General features: G+C 41.9%; 1 protein-coding gene across 2 annotated transcripts in view; it reads right to left on the minus strand.

The window, feature by feature from the left end:
* The window catches only part of CRYBG3 (crystallin beta-gamma domain containing 3), a 94,017-nt gene extending 91,544 nt beyond the window's left edge, over positions 1-2,473 (minus strand). Inside the window, exon 1 of one of the 2 annotated variants that reach the window (XM_083820682.1) lies at positions 2,234-2,473. In XM_083820682.1, the coding sequence (XP_083676808.1) occupies positions 2,234-2,358 (125 nt within the window). In that variant the 5' untranslated portion in view covers positions 2,359-2,473. The remainder of the gene's footprint in view (positions 1-2,233) is intronic. The other variant, XM_083820684.1, reaches the window with a different exon arrangement.
* Between the last annotated feature and the right edge of the window lie 9,931 nt (positions 2,474-12,404).

Consider the following 12,404-nt stretch of genomic DNA (forward strand, 5'->3'; position numbering starts at 1 on the left):
TAACTGGAGTCTTCCCCTTGCTGGTTCTACAAACTGTTACCTCTGCTGCATTCTCACAAATGAGTTAGATTTAAAAGAAATAAAACTGAAATAATCTTCCTCTGCCCTCTGAACGGAAGAGTGTCTTTACTAGAATACAGACTTTTTTTTCCCCAGAAAACAATAGATTTCTTCTAAGACACCAACAGTATGTGAATCAAAACCAGCCAGGAGGTAGCAAGTTCAGAAGAAATAAGTTCAAAATGCATTACTCCCCTTTTAATCCATTCCCAGTAGTTCCCAAATGCATTTTTTACAGCTACAAAAATACATGTGCTTTATAAACAGGAACAATGACTGGCAAGCCCAGAGGAAGAAAGAGGCTCTCTAATCTCTCCTTAGGCAGTATAAACAAAGTTCTTCCACCTCTGAAAGCCCTTAGAAACTAATGGATGAACAGAACAATAATCTCAATTTAAAAACAAAACAAAACCTATAAGACCAAATAAAAGGTTGCTCTTCCCTGCTTGATGTCTCTGGTACTCTTCAGTAATGCAGAAACAATATCTGGACAATTCCAACAAAGGCCCACTTGCACTGGTAGCTACTTGACCAAGCAATGGCACTTGGAGGGAAAAAGATAAACCTGAAATGAACTTGCTAAACAATATAGAGAGGAACAAATTATAAAGACAGAGTTTAAAGAAAATTTTAGTGGTAGCTCTTGGTTAAAGTGATTGGTGAAGTGTCACACCCCCTTGGAGGCTTCTAAGGTGACCTACAAGGTCACGTTTACTTACAACAGGTCAATTGCTAAGGCATGGAAGCAGCATATCACTGAATGAATATGCAGTAGATTGGCTTATACTCTAAAAGCTGCATCTTCATCCAGATGGACAAAAGAAACATGTAAACATAACGATAAATAAATTAGACTGACATTAGAATAAAAAATCAATCGGATTTTTCCACACTGGAGATTTAGACTGCCAGTAACAAACAATTAATTTTGTATATTGAAAATATCAAATAGCAGAGTAGAGCACAATGACTACGTTTGATGGAAGCTGATGATAAGGAACTGGGAAGAAAAACACCAAAGACCTCGTTCAAAGCCATGCCAGCATCATGACTCTGAAGAATGCATTTACAGAGGCAAGCAGTAGGTGAAAGATAACTCACATTTAAGTTGCATGTAAAAGCAGAATGAGCCCCTAACAGATGTGCTGTACCTCGTGCCACCACAAAACTTTCAACTATTCTGCACGGGTTATTTTCCACCAGCAAGCCTCCAGCAAGTCTCATGTTCATCAGAGCTACAAACAGCTGTAAGGGCAAGTTATCAGCACATAGCTCTTTGCCACACGAGGTTCTCAGAAGAAAATCCTATGACACTGATTAACAAACAGTGCAATTCCCTCTCCCCTTCCTCCTGTTTTAAGCCCAGGTGAGAGTAGGGTTGATTTTCTTATTTATTTATTTTTTAAAGCTAAATCTGAACATGAACACGATGCCCGGAGCATGAAATGCTAAGACCTCTGTACCCTGGGCTGAAGGGGCAGCTGTGGGGCGGGGGGACGCTCTGCAATTTTCCGCGACTGGTGAGAAAGAACTAGTGATATCCACTATCTCCTTTACTAGCGCACTTATTTGCCAGCCTGTTTAAACACAAACATAGGCAGTGTCAAGAATGACCCAAAAAGATTAAAACCAGCATGTTAAAAGCTAAAAAACCTTAGTAGTATACCTGAGGAAATAAGGCCAGGACGGCTGACACCTCCTTACCACAAAATACACCCCAATTAATTCAGACCGATAACAAGACTCCATAAGAAGCAGAAGGCAACTTTATCTGTGGGTACGTACACGCAGAAACCAGCCACCAGAAAAAGAAAAAAAAAAAAAAAGCAAAGCAAAAAGGAAGAGGAAGAAACGCACGAGACGCTTGGGACGCTTGGGAACCTTCTCACCTCGCCCGCGCTCCCCGCGCACCGGCAGCCACCGGCCCGCCCCGCCCCGCGCCCCGCACCGCCACCCAGACCCCGGGGAAGGTTTTGCCGGGCGCTAGCAGCCGCCTTGCACCAGCCCGGGGGGACCCGGGGCGCGGACCCCGCACGGGGCGAGCCCCCTCCCCGCTTTCGGTTTCCGCGGAAGGGCCGCAGCCGGCGGAGCTGCGCCCCGGGGCCGGTTCCCCGCGGGACAACCCGGGCTCGGCCGAGGAGTGCGGCCGTGCCGTGCCGTGCCGTGCCCCTACCTGTGCGCTCCCGCCGGCCGGCCGGGCGCCGCCGCCTCCTGCCGCGGGGGGCTCCTGGCGAAGAAGCGGGAGAAGGCGCCGTGCCAGGAGGGGCCGGCCCGCCGCCGGCTGCCCCCGCCGGACATCGCCGGGACGGGACGGGGACGGGGACGGGACGGGAGGCGCCGCCACAGCCGCCCGGCACCGAGTCACCGAGTCCCGGCGGCGGCCGCTTCCCCCCGCCCCGCCGGGGGCGGCCCTGCCCGGCCCTGGGGCGGAGCCGCCGCGGTGCCTCCGCCCGGCGGCGGCCCCCGGGAGCGGGGACACGGGGCGGGAGGCGCGGCCATTAGCCTCGGCGCCTTAATTGGGGAAAAGGAGCTCCGGGAGGAGCCGCAGCCCGCTCTTCGCGGTGGAGGTGGGACAGGCCCCGCGTGTTTGGCCGCCCGCCCCCCCTCCCCGAGGCGCGGCCATTTCCCTGCCTCGCCTCAGGGGAGCTCCGGCCGCCCCCGCTGGGGAAGGTGAGGGACGTGGAGGAAAGGGGCTCTCCCGCCTTTCCAGGAGATTTTTTTTTCCTAGAAAGGGATTTGCGTTTACTGACATCTTCGGTTGATGGCTAGATTTGATGCTCTTATGAGTCGTCTTCAAGCCGAAGGATGCTGTGAAGGTTTTTCTCCCTCTGAGGACTGTAGCCTCCCTCAAGTTAACATCAAACTATTTTGACCAACAGGGACGACTTCACAACAACCCAGTGATGAACAGAAATATCCCTGCTTTACAGATAGAGAGATGATGCACACCACCTTAACAATTCACTGTGTGTGAATCACTTGTAAAATAAGCTAACCTCGATGTCAGGATTTTAAATACAGAACCACCCTTTCCTCTTTTTCACCTTGATGAACATCTGTTTCTTTGTGACTGCCTGCCTCACTTTCATATGGCTTTGCATCGTGCTACCTCACAGTATCACAGCACGGCTGGCTGGGACCGCTGGAGGCCATCTGGTCCAGAGCAGGCTGCCCAGGACCGCATCTTTTGAACATCTCCAAGGATGGAGTCTCCACCATCTCTCTGGCCAGCCCATGCCAGTGTTCACCTCTTTCCTGAAAGAGGTTTCTCCATTCATTCACCTCAGTTCACCCCCTCTATACCCAAGGCTTCTGGGCCAGTATTCTCCACTTTCTTTTGCCACAGTACCAGCCTGCTGGGGCAGCAGCAGCTCAGGCTGGACATGAAGCTCTACGCCCACCTGCAGAGAAGCAGCAATAAAACAGCCTGGAAATGACATACTGGCTACTTTACAGTCTACTTTCCACTGCTTTGGCTATGAGAAAGATCTTTAAAATAAATATATACATACAAATGCACAAGCAGTTCCCCTTCATATTGTCCAAGTCTCCCGTAGCTTTGATCTGGATTTTAAAAACAGACACAGGTGGATATTGAACAAGTACTTAAGTTTTTACTGGTCAGCAAATTAAGACTAGCTGGTGGTCTCACAGGTTATGAGAGGCAGCTGTCTTTCCTGTGGTAAAAGACTGTTGTCAATAACCTCACTGAGTGGACCAGCATTTACTACACAGCAAGGTCCTGCCTCATTTTCAGTGTCCAGACAAGGAGCAAACACTTTTCTCAGTGATCCAGGATGCCCCAGACCTAGCACAAATCTATGAAATGTTTCATGCCAGAAAAGTGCATATATAAATAAGACACACACCACCACATTTTAAAAGTACCTACACAGTTGCCCATTCTTGGGAAAAAGAGCATCAGAGATACAACCACAAAACGTAACAGCAACCCCTACGAAACCTTAGAGAGGACATGTTCTCTCTAACATTCAAAATAAAAGTAATTAAGGCTCAAAAATCAAATTGGAAGACTGACAATTCATTAAAAGCAATTAAATGGAACTGCACGAACAGGCTGTGGTGATGCTTCGGCTGGTAGTGACTCTTTGTTACTTGTAATTCTTTACCACGTACATCTCACAACCTACCCACCTATTGCCCAAGTGAGATCTAATCCCTAAGCTGTAGCAAACCTGAATATAATAATTAGCACTCATAAAGCACCTGGTACCTCCAAATAATTTAAGCATTAATTGATCCTCATAACCACCTCAGGATGTAGTTAAGTATGGCACGGTAAGCTCTGCACGCAGACACAGGCAGCCAAAACATGCACCTGCTCCCCAAGGGGCACCCGGGGCAGCGTGAGGCACTGCCAGTGCCATGCTTGCCCAGGAGCAAAGCACTGAAGGCATCAGAAGTGCTCATCCCAAACAGCAGCATTTTGTGCTCCAATCTGTTTTTCCTTTCTGCTTTTCAATGAGATGAAGAAAAGACAGAAACATAGCATGTGACAGCTCTGGCAGAGGCACAGAAGTAAACTATAATCAAAGTAGTAAAAGTATATTGATATAAAAAAAAATGAACACAGCCCACATAAGGTAACCCCTTTCTTTGTATGTCCCCTGCAGTAATTGAGTACCCTGTGACTTCACAGCAAATAAATCTCCCACATTTAAAAGAGTGAAATGGGAGATGCTGGCAGGTACATCAAGGGGAACCTGGTTTCAGCTGTTCACTCCTTCCACGAAGGGAGATGAACTGAGGTGGGAGCATGCATTGCGTGGCAGGTGGGCTCACCTTCAGCACCACTGCCCACACTCACAGCAGCACCCACACGGTAGCCACAGCAGACGGGGAAGCGTGCTCCCTTCTGCCTCGTAGCAGGGTGCTCACATGCAGCCCCCGCGAGGTAAAGCTGCACCACCCAGGGCAGAGGGAAACCATTATAATACAGCTGTGGAGTCAAAGATTATTGCGGCAGAGGAAAAAGTCTGGCCAGGGCTCTCCAGCTGGTGGTGAGGTGGGTTTTTTTGCAGCTTGTCCTGCCCAGGGTTTCACATGAACCAGCATCTCAATTAAGGGAGGAGGGGGTGCTGCACCTGTGCCACATCCACTCATTTTCTGCTGCAATCCAGATGATAAGGGTTGTGCACAAGGGAAGCCTCCCCCTTCTCCTTGCTGCTTTAGGGTGAGCAGAGGGTGAAATTTTAATTGTGCTTTTTGCATTCCCTTCCTTTTAAGGGTCTTTAAAATCTTGAGTGAAATATTTTGTTTTGTTTGGATACCAAAAAGGAAAAGTTTTCGTCACGCTTGTTTATGAGGAGCCCTTCTCTCACACACATCTTTAAGCATTTTCTGATATACTGAAGTGATGACTAAGAAAGAAATGTAGTCTTAAAACCACCAAGCTACACATCTTCCCTGCAAGCACATTTTAGCACAACGTATTTAATAATAATAATAAAAAACAAACCCAAAACCACAACAGTTTCAATCTATTTGCATTGTTGCACCACTACAATAAGAAGAGTTCATATGCTTTGAGATACAGCCCTCTTAAGCGGAAGCACAGTTCACTTTTCTTTTTCATACACATCTAATGCATTTGTCTATAAAAGTATTTTGGATTTTTTTTTTTTTTTAATTAATAGGCAACCCCATTTTCCAGGCTCTTACAAAACATGTCTGTATTGCACAAACCACAATAACAGGTGCTCCTTTACTTTTTTCCTTTCCAATGTATAATATTACAGCAAGCTTTCTAATAGGTTGCATGGGACCATGAATTAATATGCACAGTGGAGTCACCACATGCAATATTTCATAGTCATTTTTGAGAATATTCATCCTCCAGAGAATGAAAAAAATACTGATGACTTTAAAGTCTCCAATCTGTGCCTATTCTAAAGTGAAGACACAACAGAATTGAACATTTGTGTCTTGGATATATTATTACCCAGATGAAGTACGTTACCAAGGATTCCTAGGATATACTGTCTATCTAGCTATGACCTTTTGTTGTAAAGCACGCACTGCACAGCTTCCAGCAATCCTCATCCTTTAACTGTGAGCACACTGTTCCTCCATTTGATTTGCTGAAAATGGTTTGAAAGAAAGACACACATGGGCAGCTGCTATTGTTCAAACGCCTTGGGGTCTGGAGAAGATGGCTGGAAATGGCTTGTGGTATTAACTGTAGTTACTGAGAGCTGTAACTGTATTCTTTATAATTTTGGAGAAGACTTATTCAGTGTAGTAATTCAAAGTTTTAAGATGATTTTTCAGAAGCCCTCTTCTTTTTGTTCTCCACACTATAATTTTTGAAGTTTACATTTACCATGTAGCAGAAGTTCTAGAATAGAAAATTAATTGTAAAGAACAAAATAAAATTGACCAGCACCTACAGGAGCTCTTTTTGGGGCAGACTTTCACTGTGCCTGAGCACAGAGCAAAAAGGATTAAAAACCTCATATTTCAGTGGTACTTATGTATCCAGCTCTTCTAGATAAGAACCAAAGTCCTTTTCTGTTAATTCCATCAGAACTGGTAACTGTCAGATAATTAGAACAGCTTGTCTGGAAGGGTTTCCAGACGTTTTGGATAGCACCTCATATCAATTGCACTTGTATGAATACAAAGATGAAACTCACTTGTGCTCTTACTGGTGCTAATTATTGCAAAATACTCTACCCTAAATGGCGCTCAAAAATTCAGCATTTCATATAACAAGGTCACTGTTAAACCATCTTGTTCTGCGTAACACCTCCTTGCTAAGGCTCTCTATCCACCATCACCCCAAGAAGAAAAATTATGATGAAATGAAGTCTTCCAGCAAGCTAATTTCATCCGCTTTCTAATATATGTAGTATACATAGAAAAAAAAGCAGCACAAATAATTTAGTGCCCAGAAGACTATAAGAGCTTACACAAAGAGATGTCTGATATGCTAATAAAGGAAATCCATGAAACGCATAATCAGCAAGTTCTACACTATAGTTCATTTAGCACTTTTCTTCCTAGAATGCCTTTTGACTATCAGATTTGTGAATATAGACCTTCCTGTACAAAACTACATGCTATCAAATATCACATCACATTACTAATATTATAAAGGCTTACCCTATTTACATACATATATGTAAAAGTACATCTTTCAATTTGCAGATTACTAAGCAGTTTAGAATTCTGGTACAAGCCTATGTACAGCAAACAAGCCTGTGGACACCAGATTTGCCTTTTTTTTAGTTACCTTTCAAAGATTTCTTAAAATTAGCTGCTGGAACCTGTGACTCCATAGAACCACTGACTAAAAAGCAGTGTCAGAGATACACCAATTCTTTTGTCTATTCTGCTAGATTTTGTAACAGAATACTTTTTATCCCAATGCCCTTTATACAACATCACTCAAAATGTTTGAAAAATTAGAGTGTATACCAGAAAAGGTAAACCTTATCAAACTCACAGCAAATACAAGGAATGGGATACTCCAAAAGGAATAATCATCTTTAGTGTTTGGAGGAATACACTGCAAAGTATTCTTGAAGATTGCAAGCAAACCAGTCTCTAACAAGTAGAATCTTTACCAACTTGAGCTAAACAGGATCGCAAAAGATTTTTGGCTGCAAATATTGCAGAATCCCATCTGGCTTCATGGAACAACTTAGTTTCCTGTCTATTTCACTTCAGCTTCCAGAAAAGGGGGGGGGGGAGGACTTTTTTAATGGATTCAAAGGAGATCTACACATTACTCCAAATAGCAAATACCTCAATCTTATTACAGAACAGAAAAAGAAAAAATAGAGTCTAATTCTTGGCTGAAGACATACACAGATTCACTTAACAATAAATAGTATGCATAGCATACGGAAAACCTGTAAGACAAATGTTAAAGCCCCAGTCTGTAAGAGTGCAAGGGACCTTTAATCAGAGTATGCCAATTACTTAGTTAAATAATAGCACAAATGAACCTTCAGCTTTGTCCTCATACCCAAAAACAAGAATTCTGTATGATACGTACACTTTCTCCTACTGGTTGGGAAGGGATTTACAAGACCACCTAGAAATGCATGCATCCCCATTGCAATATTTAAGGATGTATTAAAAGTGTTTTTAACAAGCTTATGTTTAACAAGGTTATTTTTGAGCTTTCGCTCTTCTGTTCCAAACCCAAGCAAAAAAAAAGACATTACGCAGATAAGAACAGCAAGAGGGAAGAAGCTGAGATCATGTAATAAAAATGTCACTTCTAGAAGTAACAATTCAAACTTCGTTATTGGTTTACTTAACCTTCACAACACAGACAAGCCCTCTGGTTCGGACCAAGTACTCTACAGATACCTCACATGATTTCCTGCAACACAACTACAATTTCCAGTACAGGTTTTAAAAATTTAGTCAGAAGTTGAGTGCTTCACTTTCGGACTTTTGAACTATGCTACCCTTCCCTAGAAAAGGCAGGAAACCTACTTTGAGGCAGAGAAGTTTCAGAACAGTCTGCAGAAAACTCACAATAGATGCACAGGTTGGAATGAAGCTCAACTGTTACCTGTTTATACCTATTCATACCATTTTATCATACATTACTGCCTTCCAAAAAAAAGTTTGATAATTTGATTACCTAATACATTTATTCTTTCTTCCAGAGAAGTTGTATATTTTAACAGTAACTTTTTATTTGTTTATAATTGCCTGTGCTGAGCATCAGTTTAAGAAATCTCAGCAATTTTGATTCAAATCTGGTGCCATAATCACAGGTTTTCCCTTTCTTTCACTTGCCTTTCTCACATAAGACACTCAAGATATGAGGCAACTCCCTCAACACTTTCTCAATACTAATATTCTTATAGGGTTTATTCTTACAGGATTTAATAGTTTTTGTTCAAATACTTCACCCTAGAGTACAAGTACTCTAAAATTTCTTTAAAGAACACAAGACCTCCTTCCTCATCTTCATTAAATACTGGTTTGAAAAGTATACAGCATTTTTTGCCATTAAAAAGTATACCCAGTTATACACGATTCAAGGTCACATGCTGCAAATATATAGCATGCAGACAATGGGGATATAAGCCTGAAACTCAGTCTTTTCATCTGATGATGATCTTTAGAAATATTTGCTGTACATATTGTACAGCTTTAGTCCAATATGAATAATACAAGTAAAGGGGATTCCCCACAATGGAAGATAACATTTATGAGCTATAGTAATGGCATCCTATAAAATAGTAGACAGAAATATTCTTCCAAATTTTTGTTCAGGGTGTGCTGCACCACCAAAAAACATTATCTTTCTCAGCAGGAACATTCTACCCTGGAGAAAGAACCCTTCATTCATCCTTGGTCCTCTCAACCAAGAACATAACGTTTTCTTCCTTGGTTTATGCAAATAAATGTTTGCGGATAATAATAAAACAGAGACTTCCTTATGAAGCGAGATTTTAAGTAACAAAGAAAAGAAAACAAAACAAACAAAAATAAGCATTGCAAAGTTTTTCCCTAGTAACACCACGCAACCTGTATGATCACAGACACAGACAATTTCAGGAGCACTATCAACACCTGACAGCTCATAATAGTTCCTTTTACTCATGACTGCCTATTTTTTCACTTCTCATGTTATGCTATTTCCTCTGAATTGGAAGAGCTACATACCACTTAACTTACCAATGCTTATATCCTTTAATAGTGGAGCAAACTTTCTCGGTTCTAACTGGACCATGTCACAAACTATTGTATTATTACTAGATATTCTACTAGAATTATTAGCCAGAGATCTCCAGGGGCCACGTTGTCCTGGTGAGTTCTATTCTTTTACAAGATTTAAACACCATGGTTTTGTACAAAGTTTTAAAAACTTGTCTTATCTTTTAGGTCCATATAGGCAAACACACACTAGTGCTTTAGTTCAGATCAGGAGAGGTACTTTGGAGACCATCCCCGCTAACAGTGCTTTTGTTTACAACACAAAATAGGTTTGGAGTACACAAACGGAATTATTTTTGGATTAAACTAACCTGTAAAACTCAGGGCATCTAACATGTTCCAACAACGAAGAGGCACACAGTCTAGAGGGCCAGAAAAGAGCCAGGCTGAAGAGGACTCTGTAACACACGGACTGTGGACACCAGGTCCTCAGTACCAGCCATCTTGCTCTGCAAAACCAGCTCTGTAGTAAGGCTGAGCTCCTTACAAAGGAGCCTGTATTGCCAAGCATCCACTTCAGTCATTTAACACGGCTACTTCACTGAGCCTCAAGAGGCGTGGGTTTCATTGATATTCTTTAACATTAGCATGACTTGACTTCAGCCCAAACAAGCACCTTCCACACATCCCATTTTTCTCTCTCCCCTCCTTGCTGTCTTTTCCCCGTTACTGAAAACGGTGAGGTAACCCTTCTTCAAGCTCCATTTGTTCCAAAAACTAAATTGCTAGGCCTACAATCTACTTGCTGATGTCCAAAGACAAACAGGTTGTAAAAAAGACTGCCTAACAAAGTTTCTCAATTTACATTTCTTTTACTAAATGAGTTAACCTGATCTTCAAAGGTGTCCACTGAATCACAAAGAAATTACTTACGCTCTCTTGTGAGTTGATGTCTGAGTAATAAGACTGCAATACAAGTTCATCTGATAAATATTTTATAAAACAGAAGAACATTTAATGGTGAAAAGAGACATTAACAATCTAGCTTTCATTTTACAGATTTACTTTGGAAAAGGGTAGTGGGAGTGGGCTTCATGCAATCATTAGAAAAGTGGAAGAAGTAAACACAGCTGATTCTCTCGGAGAGATCCTGACATCCTCTGGAACAGAACGGTGTGATCCCATACCATCAATGTACTCCTGAGAACAAACAGAACTTCACAGGGTTGGAAGTATTCAGTCAATTAAATAGCAATCCAATTGACTGGACACTAATAAATTAATTATTTCACACCAACACAGTTGTTTCCTGATGCAACTTACTTTGACAAGAGATAGAGAGCCTCAGAACTGAAGTATAGTCACTGAATATTACTATAAACACTTGGCACTTGCACTTGTTTTAAGACAGCACTATAAATCCTGAATTCTGATTAGATTGTACCCATAACATTACCTTGGCATAGTAACAGTGCACTTTACAATTTATGCAATCAAGTAAGGGCTGTACAATAAAGATAATAAAAGATCAGGGCATATAAAAGTCAGCTTTCAAAGCAAACTTTTCCTGACCTTTCTGAAAGGGGAGAAAGGAAGTCTTTTCTCAGTAGTTCCCTCTCTTGCTTTCTCATTCCAGTCTTCTGTGACCTTCTCTCATTATGTATTTTGTTTCACAAAAGAAACAGGAAAGAGAGCTGCACATTTTCACTAGCATAGTTGACTAGTTAAAAAAAAAAAAGATTCCCTGACTCAGCCAAAGTAAAGGAGTAAGAAGCTTAGGAACTAGATTTGTAAGGATTTCTTTGCAACAGAAATAAGGCTGGCCAGAAAAATTTACTGAAATAGTATCATGAGGAACGTGGTGATTTTCAAAAAAGCAAAACAAAGTGTTTTTTCTTTTTTTTTGATCCAACTGTACTTCTTGACATAAACATTTGCTTTCAAGACAAGTATTCTGAACCAACGTTAACAAAATGTTATTTCAGTTACACCTTCTATGGGATGACCTGTTTTCTGAGAGAAACAGTAAGTCTGCTGCACAGCTGTGTTAAGGAGCACTGAAATGCAACGTTACTATGCTGTGTATTATCACATCAGAATGCCTTCCTGCAGACAACTAAGCAATGCAACTGATCTGCTATGTTCTAGTTTTTCATAGTAGACTATCTTTCTCATTAGTAAATAAAAAACAAGAACCATATTAAAGGAAGATCCATTACATTTACATCCTAACCCTTAGAACTGCCCTTGCTCAGCACAAAATTGCCCAGGAGTCTTTGGGCCATGAGAAATCTCAGCACACCTGCGAATAGCTACAGGTTTAAACACACCAAGTAGCAGAGGCAAGGCTAGAAAGAATTCGGATTCAAACATTTACCTGATAGCCTCCTACTTGTGAAGGAGAGATGTAGAAAGCAGTACTTTGTATGCAAAAGTCACCGTCTCATGTTTCAGCTGAAAATACAGTCTTATGCATGATCAGGCATATTTTAAGGAAATTCATAAATGCTTAGCAGAGTCGAGTGCTTAATGGAAGAAGCAATAGCATACCACATTGCATAGGTTGTCAAGACAGAACTGTCTCACAGGCTCTTTCAGTCACTATATTGGCTTTCAGCTTCATACTTATGAAGTCTACATATACATATGGCAACACAGTAAAAAAAAAAACAAACCCAACAGACTATTCTACAAGC

This window comes from Anser anser (genome assembly GCF_964211835.1).
Source record: "Anser anser genome assembly, chromosome: 1".
Classification (NCBI taxonomy): Eukaryota; Metazoa; Chordata; class Aves; order Anseriformes; family Anatidae; genus Anser; species Anser anser.